We start from the raw sequence: 21,558 nt of genomic DNA, 5'->3' as shown, positions 1-21,558 counted from the left end.
TATAAAGATGTCTAATTAAAAAAGAAGGAATGCACACGCACCCACTCACAAGGTATATATATATTTGGTGTACATTGTAGTGTATACTTTACACTTTATTTAGTGTCAAATGTTCCTCACGTTAATATAAAAAGAATCGCTCATGCTGTGTAGTCACAGCACTGAGTTTGAAATGTTTGAAGTGTTAATGAAGCAGTATGAATCTCAGATTTGAAAAGGATGTATCTGAAATCAGACTGTGCTCCTTATTCCACATGCAAAGTAGGATAAGGATAAAGATTACAAATCAAAATGTGAAGCAATCACGAGTGAATATTTGGGAAATATCCGCAAGAACGATTTCAAACAAGCTCTTTCTCAGAGAATGACCAAAAATATATATTTGAGTGTATGAAGCTGTTGCGGGGGCTGCGTAACTTAACAGTATTGTCTTTGTGGTTTTTTTGCAGTCTTTGCTGGGTGTTCAGTGTGAAGTTCAGAGGCAGCTGAAGGCCTTTGTAAAACTGGAACGTTTTGGCCAGATCTACAGAGCCAAAAGTGCTGGATGCCCTCAGACGGAAGATAAAAAGATCTTTGCTTCTGGTGGCTCAATCTTTGGCAAGGGGGTCAAATTTGCTATCAGAGATGGTCGCATCAGCGCTGACATCATCAGCTTGGCCAATGAAGATGGCCGTCGCATGGCTGCAGTTCTGAACGATGCATTCTACCTTGAAAACCTCCACTTCACTATCATGGGAATGGATACCCACTATTTTGTCAAACTGGGCTCAGTGGAGGGAGATCTGGCCCTTATTGGTATGACAGTGGGCCGACGTACACTAGAGAATGGCGTCAATGTCACAGTGTCTCAGGTCAACACTGTTGTCAATGGCAGGACTAGGCGCATTACTGACATTCAGCTACAGTATGGCGCTCTGTGTCTGAATACTCGTTATGGCAGTAGCATGGATGAGGAGAAAGCCCGTGTGTTGGAGCTGGCTCGGCAGAGAGCTGTCGCCCAAGCTTGGGCCCGAGAGCGCCAGAGACTGAGGGATGGAGAAGAGGGCTCACGAACCTGGACTGAAGGAGAGAAGCAGCAGCTCCTAGGTTCAGGGAAGGTGCAAGGCTACGATGGATATTACATGGTTTCAGTTGACCAATACCCTGAGCTGGCAGACAGTGTCAACAACATTCATTTCATGAGACAGAGTGAAATGGGCCGAAGGTGACATGAACACGAGGCTCTCGAGTGACTGACTCAGATGTAGGACATGGGACTTCTTGCCAAAGACAGTTGTGTACATGACCACATGTTTTTTTTCTTTGACTGTGCTCAACTTGGTTTTTAATATACTGAAAAAAGAAAACAACATGGTTGCAATCAGTTGCACTGTATTAATAGAAGAGTGCCCTTCTCCTTTTGAAGATTCTTTAACAGTCTTTGCTCTCCAAGTGCGGCTGCTAGAGGATGAAAATTTGTGATGTCTTGTGACTCCATTTCCTCATCCCTGTTGGTGATTCTGTTCAAAGGAATCCAAGAGGAGTATTGGTAATGCATTATGTTCACTGGCTCACTCTGCTGCCAGACTTGCAGATTGTTATTCACAAGCTTGCTCTATTCTGCCTTTTTCTGCGCCTCAGCCAAGGAGATTCCTTCTCTTTTAATCACTTCTTTTTTATACTTGAAACCGTCATAGCCCCAGTCATCCATAAATAATGAGAGAGATTTCTGTTGGCGGTAGAGCCCTTCATCAGAACCCAGCTGAACTTGTCAAAGCACCTTCATTTGTGTGATGTCTTGTAATTTTTTAAAGAGGAAGCTCGATACTCATTTGTGGTCTTAGCTTGGAAGGCTTCGGTGCACCGTGACTGTGCATGTTGGCCTTTTTTATGAACTTTAAAACTAGCAAAACTGCTTAATTAAGCTTAAATTGTATGTGGTGGAGCCAACAAAGGGATGTGAGGTCACTTTTTTTTATTTGGTGTGTATTTTATTTTATAACCAGACTTTTTTTTTTTTCTCTATGAACAAAATGAAAAGCGAATAAATTCTTCTCTGCTTCTTTTGACTGTGGTCAAACAACTCGATTATAAAAACAGAGAAAAGCCAACCCTGTGAGAAAATACTGTGGAATTAATGTCTGTATTAAACTACAAAAGGTATTTTACAGGAATGGTTTGGGGTTATCTTTTAGTTTTGTTTTATAAATAGCTATATGAATTAACAGTATAACAAATGTGAATTTTAAAAAAATGTGAACTGTTGTCCCTTTTATTGTTAATTGTTGTACTTGAACAACGCTTAAGGGTGTTTGAACACATGGAATAAACTATGAAAGGTGGTTTAGTTAAATCAATTACTGTGTTTTTCATCAGACCACATGCATTTTACTGATCTCGGTTGCATATGAAAGGCTCTTTTTGTTTATCAGTGATCTTAAGTCAGTATTCCTCATCACAATGTCCAGTCACATAAAGCTCGGGATAAAAATACTTTATAAAAGTGAGGCTACAAAGAGGGTCAGTGACTAATCTCATCAGTGATACACGGTACATTAACATATTGGCTGTTGAGATAGATGGGCTTTGCGTTGTGTTGTGGGTGAGATGAAAGATACAAATTGCCTTTGCCCAAAGGGCTGCCTGCAGGTCAGCTTTGAAAGTGCTTTCATTCTCCAGGATAGGGCTCCGCTTGGTCCCATGGCTGGCTGAAATGCATTAGACCTGCAGGTGTACTACTTCCCGTTTACAGACTAAAGGTCGTCTATACATGGCAACCTTGAAAATAACTCTCGTGATCACATTTTAACTCCCATGCATCTCCGTCGGTGGGCAATGCAAGGGACAACTTAATGTTTCTTTATCTGAAAACGGACGCAGAGTCAAGACTATTTTGGAAATCGTGATATTGATTTAAATTCAGTTAGCTGTTGAACTATGCCAAGCCACTACACACTCTTGACTTGCTAATTTTCCCACAAAACATTTGAACATGTTCGTGTGACGAGAGCATGATTGAGTGTCTCAAGTGAAAAAGTGAAAAGGACATGGGTGGGGGTTTTTTTTCCTGCTCCTGGTTGATTCATTTACATTTTTCAAAAAACTAAAATAAAAACTATATATGTATGTTCTACATAATATGAATGATGGATATTTGCATTGTGGAATATTGCACTGAGAATTGTTGCGTCAGAAGACTGTATCTTTTTCTAAAGTTGACTCATTTCGAGTTTTGGTTTGTTCTCAACACTGTGTTTTTAGCGCTTCTATTTGACTGTGTAAATATGAGGACATCAAAGTGAGCTGTAAATAAAATGCAAATGTAGATACCTCTTAGAGCTACATCAGTGACCCTGTGTAGTCTTAAGGTAGAAAAAAAAAATAAAGGGAATATTTTGTGTTTATTTTTTGCGTTTGTTTTATACACAGTCTATTGTGGATGATATTATCTATCGCTGCATCTCAAACCACAGCACACTTATGTTACCTTCCCTTATATTCATGTTCCTACCACCTCGGACTGTGAAGATTTTCATATCTACATTACACCTTGGCACATTACACAAATGTTAATTCTCACCCTGCTACGCATTTCACAAGCCTTTAATGAGGCTAATTTGATGCATTATGATAATGAAATATAGTTCGCCGTGTGCCGTTATTTAGTTAAACACGCTCTGCCACCTGTTTAGACATTGAACTTATTAAATTCTCACATGGACTGAACATGTGGCTGAATCACCAGTATATCAAGTGCAGTCTATTAATATAAACTTTTCTGCAGTGAATGTGTTTAACTGGCATAAGACGAGCAGGCCTCGAGGGATGCATTGCAAAACTTGACTATTAATTAATCTGTCAAAGTTGAGGACCAATCCTTTGATATCACAAAAGCCACCAGGAGACTGTTTTTAAACTTGATAACTTTGTTGAAGTAAGTGCAGCTCAGGGGATAATCCTGTTAGCAGGCAGGGTGGTGCGGGAGTTAGCTGCTAGTATGTGGTGGCAGCGAGGGAACCTAGAACATTTACACTCTCTGCAGGCAGAGCTGAGCTCGCTGCCCAGAAGAAAGCAACATGGCCCGTTTGACGTAAGCAGGCCGAATTTTCACATTTGTTCTTATTCACTTAGCATTGATGTGAGTCAAGGAAAGTGCTGATCTCTCTGTATGGAGGCCTAGCATCACAAGAAATGATCACACTCTGATGATTGCTTCACCTAGTCTGACCAAAAGGAAATTTCAAATCTGTGACTCTCATTTTTCTTGAGATAGTCTGAGCCTTGAGCCTCACATGCCTTTGGCAAAGAGGATTTCTTTACAGGGAACAGAGAGTCCTGCTAGCAGAGAGCACGTGCAGTCAGAGTGTCCTTTAATTCATAGAACCTTATTCTTTGGTAGAATCATAATAACAGCACTTTGACCTCCACAATAATTGCTACGACACACCTCAATGATGGATGAGTCGATTTTTTCTAAACTAAAAATTTATCTGTAAAGTTAATACTGATGCCAAGAGCAACTGTGGCTACCTTACTATGTGGCTAAAAAATTAAAGTAAAAAAAGGGTGAGGAAAACAGCAGACTATGTGCCAGCAGTAAGGACTGAATTACTGCTGATACTGATGAATAGCCTCGTTAAAACCTTACAAATTTGCTGTTGCCATTTGTGTGGCAGGGTGTACAGAATCTGCACTTTAAATCAATTAAAGCTATATATCTGATGGCAGCAAATAGGAAAAATTATCTTTTGATATTAGTGCAACTCAGATCCAACACGATATCAGTGTCTGTTTTAAAATGTGCACACAAAAGCTTGCGTTAATCAAACAAAGAAACATCATTTCAGCTCCTTTTGTTGACATGTTTCCTTTGTGCTCTTCCTTTGTGCCTTTGTTGTCAACAGCTGGATGGGCAGGAACTAAATTTGTAAGATGGGTCTCCACCATTGCTTGGGGATGTAGCCAAAATGTGGATTTGATCCCACTTTACATCTACCACTGCTTCTTTGACCAACCAAGAACACAGCTGTGATTTTTGCATGACGTTAATATCACTGTAACCAGTGGAGGAAAAGCATTTCTCTAAAACTCATCCATGAACTGCTGTATTTCTCATTACCTATGCTGAGTTCTATCTTCACATTGCTTTCACACTTCATCTGTTTTCCTCTCACTGATAATTTTACCACTCTGGACCTGAGTTGGATAAACACTGCCAAAGGTATTTCCTGTTAAAATCAGTAAAAGGTTGATTCATACTGAGGACCAGCCATCCATTCCCTCAATGAATCAGTTTCTTAGTCTGAAAACAACTACAAAAATGAAACACCTGCTGTCTCTTGTTTTCTTTTGCCTGTCAGTCTCAGGTGCTGTTATTACATGACAGACAGCTGCATCTATTTTGTTCAGATCAGCAATGTAGTTGGCAAAGAGCACCACCTTTCCATGACTGGCTACACTTGTTCAAGTTTTCCCGACATCCATAAAATAATGTTGGTATGATGGTCCACATCTGCTGTGTAGCCCCATAACACCATATGCCTGACTGAACAGGACTGCCTCTTATTCTGTCTTTAATCATTCAGGTCCACATTCCCTTCTCTACCAGTTATGCAAATGGTGGACCAATCATAAAAATTAATGGGGCAAGAAATGGTAAACCAACTGGCCATAGAGAGGTGAGACTGAATTGTCCTCAAGGTTTAGGTCTCATGTGAATGCCCACCTTGATGACAAAACACAGCAGCAGCAGAAGTAGACAGCGAAGTTGAACTCTGGAAATAAGAAAGACATGATGGTTTTCAACGTGTCATATTTCCACGGGTCAACCAAAGGCCATTGTTGCTTCTCATGCTGCAAAGGGAAATGGAAAATGTGCAGTACTAGCACCCTAAACAGTACAGTGCTGCATGCTTGTAATATGAGAGGCATTATTCTCTTAAAAATGAGGCTAAAGAGCCCTGTAAGATAGCTTTTACTGCCCTACTCTAGGGCAACATAACCTAACATTCTGACTTTTGAACTAGTGTAAATGACTCATAACACAGCTTTTGGTATTGAAGTCATTTTGACGGAGGCACACATAGCCAAGACAATTGATAACCTGTGAGGTGGAGCAATATCAAAGCTGGTCCTCTCAAAGTCAATGCTCTATGTGGGGTTTCTTAATGGGAGCACAGTGACTGCAGAGTGTTAAAATTAGATGCTGTTACCGCTGCATGTATTAAAGAGAGAAATGTATTTGCATATTTTAGAAAATGCTTTACTTTTTCTGAAAATTTATATAATGTAAGTCAGTTGTGCTATTTTATGTATTTTCTCATTGGGAAAATACTAAGATTATGTCACTTCTCCGTTTCATCCTGACCTTCATGGATTATGAGTCAATGCTGTAAGAAATGAATCCTGTCAGCATAAGATGAAACTCTTTTATTTCTGCTTTAGAAATGTTTGCTGCTGTTTGGTTGATGTATACTGGACTTCAGGATCTTTGTGGACTCACTGGAGGCGGAAGCCACAGCTGCGTCCGCCATCTCCCATCACATTTCCCCTGACAGGTGTGAACAAAGGACCCAAAGAAATGTCACTGCAGCATTTTAAGTCACTCGGACACCGCTTGCATTCAGGAATGAAACTGCCTTGGCACATTATGCAAATCATATTGACAGCATAACTAATGCTTTTATTAGGCTAATTATGCCTGAGGTCAAATCTGTCCGTAACACAGGATCAGGACACACTCAAACCCAGTGTCTGGAAGCAGTTGGGTTGACTGAAAGGTTAGCAAATGCTTAATGTTTTAAGACAGCTTATCATGTAGTACTTTATATCCATGAAAAAATAGTTGTTATTGATTTTTGTCTATGACGTGAGCACCAGCAATGATCAGTCAGAGGCTCTCCTCCTTTTCGTTTAGTAGGACCGCGGGGATAAAAAGTAAAGGCAACGGTATGAAAAGTGTTTTTAAAAAGTTTCATGAACGTAGGATGCGAACATTTCTCTGCAAGATATTTTAGAGCGTCCAGAGAACCAGCTCTCTCTCATCATATAAATGTGCGTTGAAACTGAGAACATGTTAATCATAGGCAGATGCAACGAGAAACCAGAAAGGCAATGTAATTTTCATTCTCGGTGGAGATAATCTGCCGTCAGGGCTGAAACAAGGCTTATGTATATTTAATAGGATTGAGCTGCTGCAAAACATTTAGTGGCACAGACGTATTAAAAATATATAAAGCTGTAGAAAAGGTTGCATATTCTTTAAATGAGTCAGCTCTCTTTTGGTCAGTAGGTTATGTTAGTATATCAGTGTTGAAATCCTTTTTCTAAAACCTCTGATGCTTCTTCCAATATACTTTGGAAGCAGTTTTGTTAGTTTAAATGAGCTTCATGTGCTTTTTTGAGATGGCTGAAAAACACATGAAGGCTTTAGAGTTACAATTTATCAAAGAAACAACAGACCTGTTTATTGACAAAAAGCTGAGGACTGGAGCTGTTTGAATTTAGCTTGTGCAAGCTTTAGTTGCTTTAGTCAGAGGTGGGAATTTTATACCTGCCACTCAGTGAAGAGTTAGTTAGGTTCTAGTTAGTAGCAATCTCTAGCTTCAGACAGCTTTTTAACAAACGCTTTGCTAACCTTATTGACACTTTTTTAAGTGCATGGTCTGTATGGCACCCACACATGAACAGTTTGTATTAAATGAAATGTCAGTCAACAAATGCAAGAAACATCTGCATACTACTGGATCAAGAAATCGTTAAATATTAGAGATAGTGATTCGTAGAAATTGTTTTGCACTTTCCACAGGACAATAGAGGTTCTCAGCAAATGATGCCTCTCTTATTAAAAAGAACAAAAATAGCAACACGCAGAAATCAGATGTTTTGTTTCCTATGTTTGTTTTTGAAAGTAGGATTGTGTGCATTGCTGTCTGAAATATAAAGCCTGAAGTCAGCCTGACAGAATTGTTTTGGTTACAGATTTGTTGGGCCCATTACGAATACTATTATGTAGATCAGCCTTGGGAGATTTATTTCCACGTTGTGCATTTGAATTGTGTGACACCAGGCCTCTCATTTCATTTACCACACAAAAAAGCCTGCCAGTCCAACTTTAAGGTTGTGGAAATTAGACAGTCTTGTTCTCTTTCATATTTTTTTTCTATCGACTTTTCTTAAAATGTAGATCGTGTAAAATTGCTGAGCCCCTTCCACAGCCGCACACAGACCATACACGCAACCATTTTGCAGGGAAAAAGAATGAAAACAATATTACTATTTCTGTCAGGGGAAAAATGTTTTTAACCTCAGGATTTTCAATCGCTTTCTTTTTGAAAGATCTTTTTGAAATATTTTGAAGGATGCCTGTGTGTGGCATACTCAACACTGTTTAGATTTGAAACAGAAAGGCCACACACACACTCGGACAAATACACAAACACACACGCACGGAAGCACAGTTTTTATGTTTCTATGTGGAGATTTTAGAGACTGCTTATCGGAGCAGCTTTGTGTTCCTTCAGTTTCCATCACTATCATCACTGTAGCTACTAAACAACATGTGTAAACATAAATAACATATTTACTTTAATAAAATGTCGCTGAAAAATATCAACCAGATATAAATACATAGACATAGATTTTGTCTCCAGTTAATCAGCTGTGAAGAAAAACAATAATAGTTCAATAAAAATATCTCTTTACTTTTCGTGGGATAAGTGATGCTGTCAAAAACTATCAAAACTTAATTTTAATGGAAAAAAAAATCACTTCCTGTATTTAATTCCTGTCACTGAGAGGAAATGAGAAATATATTGGGAAATAGAGGAACAGATTCACAAAAAGGTTTACTTCGAAAAGTAGAATTTGCCACAGAAAGAGACTTTCCAGAAAACAGTGTTTGCTGAATATACACAATACCAGCTCTTTTCATCATGACATAATGTTTCAGGAGGTGTGCAGCTACAGTCCCAACTCCCAGCTTACATTGCATTGTTTTGTTTTATCAAATAAAAAGTGATGATTTTCCACTGTTTCTGTTGCTCTACAACAAAGGTGCTTGAATTGGAATTGACTGCATGAATAAATCAGATGCACAAATCAGAGGCATCTGGAGGACAGTGTTGTGGTGCAGCAGAGATGCTATTAAAAATATATATTTGTTTGCTTTTTCCTCTCTGTGTATTTAAGTACGCTTCTTTGTCATTCTATTTTACCAAATTTAAACTTTCTCTTTAATGTAGATGTGAAAAGATGCCAAATTTTGGTAAATGTTAACTGTTTTATAATTAATAGCACGTGGTCTTAGGCCATTGTGTATATAAGTGACTGAAAAATAGAAATGCTGCATATCCATTTTACTGCACTGAGTTTAACTCAAATGGCCACATGGAAGAGCAAGACATTACCATTTATTGTTTGGCTAATTAGAGGTTAGTTGCTGTGTCTGGATAAAATAACATAATTAGGCTTAGATTTATGCTGCTATATGCTGACAGAGCATTTGCTCACATGGTTGCATATGTATGAAATTCAAAGAAAATAAGGCTGCTGGCTTATGTGTTATAATAAAATATATTTAATTTCAGATCACCTGAGCAGGACAGTAGGGCACAACAAGGACAGATGGATGTGTGCCGGCGTGAGCGGAAGTGTTATAACGTAGGAGAACATTATAACACTGCAGAACTGACTTTTCAAAACTGCCCTTGGCAAAGACACACAACTGCCCCAGGGGTATCACACCATTTACTTCAGCACTCTGACCTTTGTGATTAAATGCACATGTCTCGAAAATTCTTGCCTACAGAATAGACGGTGTTGCCCCGGACCAGCTGAAGCCTCACAACTCAAATTACATGATTTTTTTTACAAAGCTAATAAGTTATTTTTATTATATAAAGGAATAATGTTTTGCTCACAGAAATGAAACCAGATTTCATCCCCTGTAAGGTAAATGAAATATATCAGTAGGGGAAGGACATGTTTATGCTACTGCTGAGTAATGTTCCCACACAAGCTGAAAAGAGCTATTTTCACTGCTCATATGTGGTTTGCTGTTAACTGTGTTAACTATTTAGCTTGTATTCTTAAAATAGGACATATGTGTGCTGAAAAAGTAGTGGAGAACAGAATTTGGCAAAAATCTTCTTTTTTCTTTTTCTTTCCTTGTGCTATGGAGAAGTGAATAACTGGCCACAGCAGCAACGTAGCTGCATTTTATAACAGTAAAATATCCTGAAGAGTAGCTGAATATCCTGAAAGACATTGGGTTTAGCAGCGGATTATAAAAACATCCCACTGATGTGCTATGTGAGTATCCCTAGACAGGCATTCTCAAGCTACACCCCCAACAAGTTAAGAAAATAAATCCTGTGGTGTTACATAGATAAAACTAGAATTCCTGCATCACAATTAAGAGTTACCATTTAGGATGATTTCTGCAAATTATCCTGTAAATGAGGATAAGGGAGCCACGTCCAGCTCTTGCAAAGTTAAATTAAGGAACCTGGGGAAATGAAGCAGAGCCCACACTATGTCCTCATAAAGCCAAAACCGACATGTGATGCTGCTGTGGAGCGGATGAGAATGAATTGTTTCATTTGACTGTGGCCTATGTGTAATATGTAACAATACTGTGATATTACCCCTCTGCTTTTCTATTTTTCATCATCTATTCTTAACTATCTCAAGAGTGCCTGGTCTTTGACTGCTTCCAGTGAAAGAAAAGAAAGGGTTGAAATGACAAATTGTTAAAGACACTGTTTAAGTTTAAAGCTGTATTGTAAATGGTCCAACTTTCTTGTCTGTGATACTGTCTCCTCTGTACACGAGGGGGGATTTCCTCTCACTTCAAAATTAAAACATTCTATATTAGAATATATGTAGATTTTGAAGCCACATTTAGAAACTTGGCACACAGTAGTCACCACCCTCTTATCCATAGGATTGTTGCTTCCAAAAAGTAAACTTATTGACCATGAACTGACTTGATGGTTCTCTGCTACAATATATCATAAAAAGCAATGCAGAAATCCTGTGACACATTGTGAGGCACAGTATGAGAAAAATAGTGCAATCAGAGAAGCAACTTTATTGCTCTTCCTTGCCAACCTTGAGCCAGGGAGTGAATTATAAGGAGACTTCTGAGCAGGGCAAGATGCGTAGCTCCACAGGAACCTGTCAAATTTGACCCAGAAGAGTGTTTTTAAAAAAAAATAAGTTAGCAAGAACTTTATAAAACACAGTGTTCACAAGGTGATTGCCATTAAAGTTGTCTTTGATGTAGCTCGCGAGAAAAAAAACAGACCCTGTATGGAACACATTTAACACAAAGTACACACTGAGTAAAAACAGAAAAGGATGAATGTAATCATCGTGGTTGGTCTGACAGGGGACAACCCCACAGTAACAATTGCAGTTATTTTTCCTACAATGATTAATTTATTCCGCTTTGAGAGGGAAAGCCTAACATGATGTCAGATAGTCTTATGTTTCCTTTTCTTTGCAGAATTTTCTAGACACAGGTTTCAAAAGATGCTCATAAATGTTACTTTACAAGCAAATTAGATGGAAAATCTTAAACAGTGTAAATAATATTGTTAATAGTGTATATTTCTATCAAAATATATACAATATTTGCACAAATATTGAGCATTGAGAAACAGCAGCCATTGCATTTTTGCTTTATAAAATAGTATAAAGAGTTTGTCCGAATTTTTTGTTTTAAAGGAATAATCGATGGACTATCTAAGCACAAGGACAAATACACCATTTTTATTTTACAAAGAAAAAAATGATCTATCTGTAATGGTTAGTATCATTTTCAGAGTGAATATCTTGAGCAGTTTACTCAGTTGGAGATTGCTCAAACTGGCACATTACATATAAACCCACACAAACAGAGTATTGTAGTAGTAAGTCATAGGTAAAGCAGTGCAGCAGCCCAAATCTCTTTTAGTAAGGGTTGTTAGTTCCTTTTGATTTGTGTTTGGCTGCCTGTCACCAAAACCCATTCCCTGAAATCACATCACTATAATGGTCTAATCAGCACTTAACGACCCATGTTACATAAAATCAATGCACCCTTCCTTTTGAGAATGCAGAATATTTGGAGGGGCAGCTGAAGGCTGGTGAAAGGGGGCATGGGGAGGCTGTCAATGGGGATGCACTTGCCCTCCAAGTTCAGTGATCCTCCTGAGATCAAAGCTTTTACAGCAAAATCCTTTGTTTTGCTGACTAATCTTGTATTGATTTTAACAAGTTGTTAAGCTCTATTGCAGTTGTCAGACCGCTGCCAAACAACTCTCCTACCTGTAGAGGCTAAAAGAAGAAGGAGCTACAGTTCTAACAGGGAGAACTATTTAATTCTTTTCTTGTTATAGAAGGAATAGCGTTTTACTTTGCTTTTTTTCTCCCCTTTTCTTCTTATTTTTTTCCCCGTAGTTATGCAACAGTTTTAAAGTCATACCCCTACTGTGTTTACCTAGTTTCGTGCATATATTGTTTTGTGGTTCTTGTGGGAGGATGAGAATCTGTGGAAATAAAAAATGCGACACCCCATCAAGTATCTCTCCCACGTGCAAGTTGTCACGGAAAAAAATTCAAATCAATCAGAGCTATGCACTGTGGGCACTGCAACCTCGCTGTTCCTGTTGATGCGGAGAAAATAGTTTTGGATGCAACGTGAACTGACTGTGCGCTGGACTATCCGCTGCCAACCAAAGCCAGCAGGTCCTTTGCATTGTGGTTGGTAGAACTGCAGAGAGAACATAACAATGCCAGCTTGCTTTCATTTCAGTAGGCCTCGGAGCTTCAAATGAATAATATATTGGAAGCAACTCGGGGGTAAATGAATAAATCTACACTAGGTGGGGATTTTTAAAGGGAGAAGAAATATCATAGAGCTACAGCACTACCTTGTGGTAGAGTAAGATATTGCGCGACATTAAACTAAACGGAGACCAGTTCATTATTCTGACAGGAGGATACATACAGTTCATACAGTTAATTTTGGGGTATTGAAAGTGGCGGGTTTTCAAATCCAGATGCCAAAAATGACAGAAAAAGGAAGCATTTTATGTTTTTTGTCAATTAATCAAAAAATAGAATTGTTCTGCTTCCTGTTAAAATAAGGCCATGGACATAACTGCTCCATCCAGGCTGGAGATAATTAATATCAATGACCTTGCTAACGTTTCAAATGCATCATGTTGACTTTAATGATGATGTGTCATAAGCAGCCGGAGGTGGAGACACCCGGCTCTGGTCAGGGGCTCCAAAGCTGACAGGCGAGACCAGGTGAATAATAGTCCATGGCATCTTATTATATTGCTGGCGTGATCTGATTTACTCCAGCAGCAAATGGTGGGAAGAGACCCAGTGTCGTTGTGGGTATTGAATTAACGAGGTTTACGCGCAAATGAACCCCACACTGACGGCAGATACATCACGAAAGATTAAAGAACATTTCCACGTGGCTGTGATAGCTGTTCGGCTTGCTTCATTACACTCCTGACTCACTCCACATGTGTTCGCTTTACAGCCGAAAATGTTTTGGAAATTTTGGAAGTTAGCGGGGTTGACTGACCTTTGCGTGAAATCTTCTACCAATCTACCTGAAGAGAGATTTTTTTCCCCTTCTTTTTATTTTTAATGGTAATGGGACATTTGACACGTTAATACATCCAAGATCACAAAATCCATCGACGCACTGTCATTACTCATATGGGGAGTAAGAGGGGCATTGCAGCAAAGGTTCTTACAAAGCTTTGAACAGTGTATAGTATTTTCATGTTTTATGGTTCCCCCTGTTAGAAAATAAATAAATAAATAAATAAATACGACTAAACAATGTAGATTATACTGTTAATTTAAAATAATCCAATGTTAATACAATGTCTGTGGAAAAATAATAATTCCAACCCTCCTGAGTAATTTTTTTTATACGTTCGTCTTTAAATAACACTACAACTCCCTGCAGCAAGAAACAGAAACGTGATTGGAGTTTAATAACCCACGTGACTGGATTGGACGAATGGCGAATGACCTAAACAGGAAGCGTTGCATTCAGTCTCAGACAGCGTGAAATCTGAAAGTCAACTCCAGACAAAATGCGGTGCATCTAATACACCTGTTAAATATATTGTCTTCTGAGTCTTCAGATTGTGATAGTAGCATTTGTGCTTTTAGCAGGTTCTGCGTCTGAAACAACAGCATTTGTCACAATGTTGCAGTCGGCAGCTAAAGTCCTTTCTTTTGCATCAGCCACCTCAGTATCTCGGGGAATAGCGGCAGGTATTAGACATTATTGTAAGAATACACCAACTAAACTAAGAGTGTCCCAAGCGCTATCTGGGGCAGAATTGGGATCTAACATAAAAGTTCAGGTAAGTTATTTTTATTGGTTAGTATTTTCTGGTAACCGCGCTTATTTGTGCGATCAACCCTGCCGCAGGAACTTCAGCTCATTTGCAGCTTAACTCACAACAATGGTGGCTTGTTATATGTGATTGCTAAGAATCTGCTAAACAAACTTCACCCTTATGCAAATTCTGCTGAAACTTGTAGGTAGTAAATAAATAACAATTTTTGTAAAAACCACTTTATGCTAATTTGCCTGGGTGCATGCGTGGAAGTTAAGTAGCGACAAACTAAACTGGTATTTGTGAAAGTTAACCACTGCTAACCCTAAATATTTTTTTGCTGACTCCCAGCCATCACTAGCTGAAAATCTGTTACATCACCACATTATCATATTTTCACTATGCCGCTATGCGACTGTAGTAAAACATCTTGTTTTGCCTCTAAGTTACACTCAAAACAAGTGTATTATTAGGTGGAGAGAAAGAGTCCATAAAAATAACTGTATAAACATAAACGAGCTGCGTTTTTGTAGCATCTTTCTAGTTTTATTGACCACTCACACATTCATAGAGGGTTTTCTTTTTACAATATGTTGCCCAAGGTCACTTCCACATATCGGATGTAAACAAAATCCACAAATAATCTGCTTAAGTGCAGTATTATTAATTCATTATTCAATTTGATGATCTCAGAATTCCATTTGAAATGATCATGGTTATTGTTAGTACCAGTACATCACAACACCCATACCCTAATGCCTAATGCTGCACTTTCTCACTTACTTTCAAATAATATTGTACCACATTCTATGCATTTATGTGCCATGTTGAGAAAGAACAAGCAGTGAGTTCTCAAATTACCAACATCCTGATTATGTATGCAAAATGTGCACATTTTGTTTTACCAGATGGAATAGCTGAGTGTAGTTTGTTCTGTGTCTTTGTTTTAGGGATGGGTTCGCTCGGTTAGAGCTCAGAAAGCCAATGTCTTTCTCCATGTGAATGATGGGAGCTCCTTGCAGTCATTGCAGGTTGTCGCAAGTTCAGAGCTGAGTGATCCGTAAGCATTTTGGCATTACTCCCTATAGACAATTCTTTGCCACAGAGTTTCTGACATGAAAAGTGCATGCTTAGAATATTCTTTGTTTTTCTCACAAATTTAGGTTGCTCACATTTGGTAGTGCTGTTGAAGTCACGGGCATTCTTAAGAAAAGTCCACACCAAAAACAACCAGTTGAACTTGATGCTAAGCAAATCAATGTAGTTGGAGAATGCAACCCTGTGGTAAGAACAAATTTCTCATACACATTTTGTAACTGTTTAAATGGTTGCTATAGGAATCACAGTTTTATTGTATTTTGTTTTATATTCTTCTTTTTAAGGACTTTCCCTTTAAAATCAAAGAGCGACATGGCCTTGAGTATATTCGCCAATTTCCTCATCTCAGGTGCAGAACAAATGCTTTTAGCTCCCTGTTGAGGATACGAAGTGAGGCCACTGCAGCAATTCACTCATATTTCAAGGTGAGAACATCAGTGGAGGAGTTTCATAAAAAATGAGGAGCAAGAGGTTTTTTTTTGTTTTGTTTTTTAATTGTTTACCTTTTTTCCTCCAGGACAATGGCTTTGTAGAGATTAACACTCCAATCATCACCTCAAATGACTGCGAAGGGGCAGGGGAGCTCTTTCAGGTGGAGGTGAGCATCTAAACACACTAACAGCTCTGTTTTTTTAAAGTTAAAGCCCCGTGCTTTAGTCTGAGCAGATTTATGACACTGTTTGAAAACTTGAAATCCCCGCTTTTAACACAGCCATCAGGCCCAGATTATGCAGATGGAGAGAACTTTTTCTCTGTACCAGCCTACTTGACCGTGTCTGGACAACTTCATTTGGAAGTGGTGTCAGGGTGAGGTAAACTACAGAAAGTTGACAAATTACAGGAGAAATCAACTTACTTTACGTTGTTGTCAGATAACTATTGGATGTTAAGTGCCTAATCGTATTGTTTTTTTACTTTCATTTTACTTTATCAATTTCTGCACATTCTAAAGCTTACATATTCATATCAGTTGTATTCAGCTATGTACACTAAAGTATGTTTCTACTTATAACTCATACTCTTCTAGGGCTTTTTCTAAAGTCTATACATTTGGGCCAACTTTCCGTGCAGAGAACTCCCAAAGCAGACGCCACCTGGCTGAGTTTTACATGGTAGAGGCAGAGATCTCCTTCACACAGTCCTTAGAGGATCTCACTAAGGTTAGCTATGTCATATTTGATCTGTATTCGACCTCAGATACAAAATGCTATTTGTCAGTCAAACAGGACATTGAATAACCTGTTAACTTTTTATTCTATACTACATATTTCTGTACTGGTTATAGATTAATTCGGCTTCCCTTATCTCAAATTCACAGATGTCTGCTGTTCTGTTTGTCAGTTTTTGTTTGAAAGTTTGCGTCCTATATTAGGCCAAAGTCTAAAGCCATGCTTGCTAGGTTAGTGGTTGTGATTTGAGGTAAATAAAGTGTTGAAATGGTACAAAATAAACCGCTGTATGCATGTGTGGTTAATTGTGGCTTGTAGTATTAAGTGTTCTGTGTGATCAGTAAGATTAGAAAAGCATCTAAAATAAACTGAACTGATGTCATCATATAATTTCTGTGTACTGAACTTCAAATTTTGCAAATTCCCCATGTGACTTTTAAAGTTGCCCTTGTGCACAGTTGCCTGGGAAAGCTTTAATTATTAAACTTGGCCTGCTCCTTAGGTTATGGAGGACATGTTCAGATTTGCCACAGAGCATGTATTGGCTCACTGTGTGGAGGATGTGGATTTGTTTCACAAGCATGTGACTCCTGGGCACAGGGTAAGTCCTGAAGGACACTTGGGGACATAACCTGGCTCCAGCCATTACTCTGTCTGACTTCATTATTAGCTCAACTTATGTGTTTCCTCTTGCATTCATATATCTCAAGGACACTGTAGATGCTATGATAAAGAATAGCTTTCCTGTGTAAGTCTATTCCTTTTCTGTATATCACATTTAAAAAGTGGATGACATAAATAATATGGAGACAAAAGTTGAAGGAATATTTGGTGTCTTTTCTAAGGATTACCTACAGAGAAGCTATAGACATCCTGCGCTGCAGTTCAGAGAGATTTGCCTTCCCAACAGATGTGAGTGGCAATGATTACATTTTTATGTTGATATTGCAAACTAGATCTCTTCCTCTACACTCTGCTTGCTAACAATAAGTTTATTCCACACGGCTCTTCTTTTCTACAGTGGGGCTGTGACCTTAAGACAGAACACGAGAAATACCTGGTGAAACACTGTGGCAACATTCCAGTCTTTGTCACTGATTATCCTTATGATCTGAAGCCTTTTTATGCAAGAGACAACCAGGATCATCCTGAGCGTACAGTAAGAGTCAGTTATACTGTATAACAGGGTGAATGAATGATCTAACCTCTCATTTCCTTCTTTGTAATGTCAGTTAGGGTATTTCAGTAATTTGCATATCTGAGCTGATTTTGACTGTTGTGCAGGCAGCTGCAGTGGACCTTCTTGTGCCAGGAGTTGGAGAGCTCTGTGGGGGCTCCCTAAGAGAGGAGAGGCTGAATCTGCTGAGTGCTCGGCTGGAAGAGTAAGAATTCATACTCCACGAGTATAGGAAGGCTTATGCCAAAAGATTTCGACTACATTTTTCAATTTATCCTCAATTGCTTTAGAATTTTTCATGAATGCATTCAGAGCAGTCATAATCCTGCCTGTGAGACTCCGGGCCAGCTGGTGCAGTTTAAGTCTTGCGGAGGCTGATTAAAATAAAGAAAATGCTCTGTACCCCCACCCCTCACCCCCTCCCTCCCTTGTCTCTGACACATCTTGTTGTATCAGACTAGATGGGTTAGCATCTATTTTGCATGGCTTAGTGTTTTACCTCACTGCCCATTAAAGATATTACACTGAAAGGAAACTTTTAAGGGATGCTATTTCTGAAGTTTGATCATAAAGTTATATGACTCTGCCCATAAAAATCAAGATACCATACCTGATCTAAATTTGATTGATCTCCTGTCCAAGGTTGTGTCTGTGTTCAGTCCCTTTATACTTATGCATGCTGGATCTCCTCTGATATGGTAAAATGGTGACCTTTTAACTTGAATTTCATTTTTGGGAAGAGAACAAAGTTGCAGAGGGGCAAATCTGGCAAGAATATCGCTGCACCTGCGTTTCTGTGGCCAAACAAAATGTTTCATTGCACTATGTGAAGGTACATTATGGCATTGAAGTTGAAGTAATTTTAGCTGGATTTCCTCTCTCAGATATCTCAGGATGTTACTGTAGAACTCTGCATTGCTATTCTGACCCTGGGGGAGGAATTCAGCTCGCACATGAATTAAAATAAAGGAATAAATCAAAAAACACCTTGCCTGCTCTCACACTCCTGACCTAATAGATCATCTTCAGACATCGACACTGCATGCACATCCACTAAAATCTCCTGTGGGTCGCTGGGTCTTACCCAGAGATCTAGCTACCATTACAAATGAGGATCCTTGACATAAATGTTGTGTCACGGAAGTTGATGTTTGCACAAGTTTAAGGTTCATGTTGGAAATTCGGGTGCGCAGGTGGTCAGAACAGGCCATCTAGGGAGCAATATGAAATTAGAAGCAGTGCTGCAAGTGGTCCAGAGTTTAACAAGAAGGTGACCTTGATGCGTGAGTTCAGACAGCTTTACATAAATGATTGTTTTTCTATTTTTATGGGTGGAGTCTTGTAACTTTTTAATCACATCTCTTGTAATTTATATAAAGGAATTTAGATGTTTGTAAACAAAAAAGAATATATTGTACTGTGCAAAATACGGAGCATTTGTGTGGCACTTTCATGCAGCAGTGGACAAAACCATTGAAATCATACATTTATTGTAGAACTTGATCTCATGTCAATTATTGTACTTTTTTCCAGGGCTGGATTAGAAGACGTCTATAGCTGGTAAAGTAATAATAGTAAAAACATCTGTATATTTATGATATTTTAATGGACATTAAAAGAAGTCTAAAAACACTTGTGAATTTTGCAGGTATCTGGACTTGAGGCGTTTTGGCTCTGTCCCTCATGGCGGCTTTGGACTGGGATTTGAGCGATATTTGCAATGCATTCTTGGTGTCGACAACATAAAAGATGTCGTTCCTTTCCCAAGATTTTCTCATTCTTGTCTTCTGTGAAAAAACAATTCAAGCATTTTGGATGTGTTAAAGTTATGTATGTCTTGAAAACATTAAATAAATGTAATATTCAGGATTGTTTTAATTTTTTTTTTATTTCTGTGTTTGCTTCTATAATGGGAATTGCTCATTGCCAGAATTTGAATTGATACATTTTAGTTTTCAAGGAATAGTTGATGACATGAGCAATACTTCCTAGGGAAGCATTACCTGGTTACTTTTAATTTTCTGGTTCACTTTTCCAACAAGGTTGGTTTTAAGAGCAAGATGTTAACTTCCCACCAGATGGTGCCTTTTCCCATTTCAACTAGTGTGAAAATGCCAATTTTTTGCCAAGTTAAATTTGTTACCTGAATCCATATTATCTGTTTTTCCAAAACGCAGAAAGTTAAGAAACTGCCTTCTGTCTTTCATAATATCGAACTATACTTGGATCACATTATGGGCTCATACAACTTTTTTTATTTTTAATTATTTAGAGAAAAATAATGTACGGGGTTTGAAATAACAGAAAATCGCTTCTAGATCTGCTCGTTGTGTTAGAGACAAATTGATATTGTTTTATCCGGAGTCGCTTGGGGAGCTGTTTAGTAGCAGATCTTCCCCCATCCTGTTCATCCCAGTGCAGCCCATCCCTCTATTCACGGTGGGCGTGGTATCTAAGGAAAACAAACTGCAGACACCCTATGATACTTCCTCACCCTGCATCAGTTGAGTTTGGCGGCGGCTCTTCGTCAGCCGGTCGTGCGTAATTGCCTAAAAGCAGAATCGCACCGTTTTGCACGCCTCTTGTTTTACACGGTACCATTGGGAGCGACTGTCTAAATCTGCGACCATCACTACTTTGATTTTTATCAAATGGGGGGAGCAGACAGCAGCAGGGAGAGCCAAACCCCGACAGCACTTTGAACAGGCAAGCCCTAAGGAGCCATCATGTACTAGTGGCAAACCGCAGTTTCAGAGCGAGAAGAAGCAGCAGACACTGACAAACATGAGCGGCGGAGAAATCATTTTCCAAGGCTGGCTGAGAAAATCACCACCGGAGAAAAAACTCAGAAGATATGTAAGTGAATGCACTTCCGTTTAGTTTGTCTACGTTTAGAAGTTTGATCGGTACAGAAGTTTCCCGATTTGTCTGCTTTCTCACTCTGCCAAAGTGACTCTTTGTGTTCATGTCATTTGATATTAACTGCTGTCAAACTCGTATAGTTTACTTGTAGCCGGTGCATCCTTTTTCTAACTCGTAAAGATCTCATGAAGACAGTTTACAGCATCACGCCCTCATAATAAAAGAAACGACTAATATACAACAACAAAACATGATAATAAATACAAAAAGGTTTTCAAAGGTCGCTGGGTTTAATCCGATTGCACAGTGAACAAACTAATGTTTGTAATGATTACTGATCTTTGGTGCTCTGTAATGTAAGCCTGAAGGCAGAACAGAGCGTGTAAAGGGGCAAAGTTTTAAAACCTTCATGTCCCACAGATGAGACAGTATTCTGTGTTTCCTGTGATCTTTTCACTCTTTCTGACTGTACAGTTGTGTGTGTGTGTGTGTGTGTGTGTGTGTGTGTGTGTGTGTGCATCTAACATAGATATAGACAAACTAAAACAAGAGGATACTGAGCACTACATTATTGATTATATGCAGGATTTATTGAACCATCCCATCAAGGTCCACTTGATATTAAACCCTCACTTAACTGCTTCTGTATTGTAAACAGCAGACAATTTGCAATATTTTAGAAAACTAACATCATTTAGTAAAAAATGGTGTTGGAAATTGTACTTTAGTCTTATAGTCCTAATTTTGATGTGGAGTCCACTAAAAACATGAAATGGCAGCAGATTTTACATGAAAGGCCACCCGCTGGGATCTATGATAATAACATGGAGGTAAGCCTGTGCAATAGATGACAGCTGTCTATAATTTTGGCTAAAGAGCTGAGATGCACGCAAACTGTCGTTTGGTTTTA

General features: G+C 38.7%; 3 protein-coding genes across 12 annotated transcripts in view; all 3 read left to right on the top strand.

Moving 5' to 3' along the window:
* The window catches only part of tenm4 (teneurin transmembrane protein 4), a 144,042-nt gene extending 142,046 nt beyond the window's left edge, over positions 1-1,996 (top strand). For all 9 annotated transcript variants that reach the window (XM_005735955.2, XM_005735954.2, XM_005735953.2 and 6 more), the window contains one exon: positions 450-1,996. In XM_005735955.2, coding sequence (XP_005736012.1) covers positions 450-1,208 — 759 coding nt within the window. In that variant the 3' untranslated portion in view covers positions 1,209-1,996. The remainder of the gene's footprint in view (positions 1-449) is intronic.
* A 12,041-nt stretch (positions 1,997-14,037) lies between these two features.
* Positions 14,038-19,648, top strand: nars2 (asparaginyl-tRNA synthetase 2, mitochondrial). The gene is made up of 14 exons (XM_005735946.1): positions 14,038-14,366; positions 15,293-15,402; positions 15,506-15,626; positions 15,725-15,865; positions 15,958-16,038; positions 16,153-16,247; positions 16,468-16,600; positions 17,112-17,210; positions 17,320-17,357; positions 17,455-17,521; positions 17,631-17,768; positions 17,894-17,991; positions 19,320-19,346; positions 19,435-19,648. The coding sequence occupies exons 1-14, from the start codon at positions 14,205-14,207 to the stop codon at positions 19,577-19,579; spliced, it is 1,455 nt and encodes a 484-aa protein (XP_005736003.1). The 5' UTR covers positions 14,038-14,204; the 3' UTR covers positions 19,580-19,648.
* Positions 19,649-20,270: 622 nt separating this feature from the next.
* gab2 (GRB2-associated binding protein 2) overlaps positions 20,271-21,558 on the top strand; it is a 31,456-nt gene continuing 30,168 nt past the window's right edge. For both annotated transcript variants that reach the window (XM_005735945.1, XM_005735944.1), the window contains exon 1: positions 20,271-20,642. In XM_005735945.1, the coding sequence (XP_005736002.1) occupies positions 20,571-20,642 (72 nt within the window). In that variant the 5' untranslated portion in view covers positions 20,271-20,570. The remainder of the gene's footprint in view (positions 20,643-21,558) is intronic.

Source organism: Pundamilia nyererei, unplaced genomic scaffold (assembly GCF_000239375.1).
Source record: "Pundamilia nyererei isolate P.nyererei 1_Seehausen unplaced genomic scaffold, PunNye1.0 scaffold00066, whole genome shotgun sequence".
NCBI lineage: Eukaryota > Metazoa > Chordata > Actinopteri > Cichliformes > Cichlidae > Pundamilia > Pundamilia nyererei.
The sequence above is the reverse complement of the archived record's forward strand: the minus strand, read 5'-3'. Positions and strand labels throughout refer to the sequence as shown.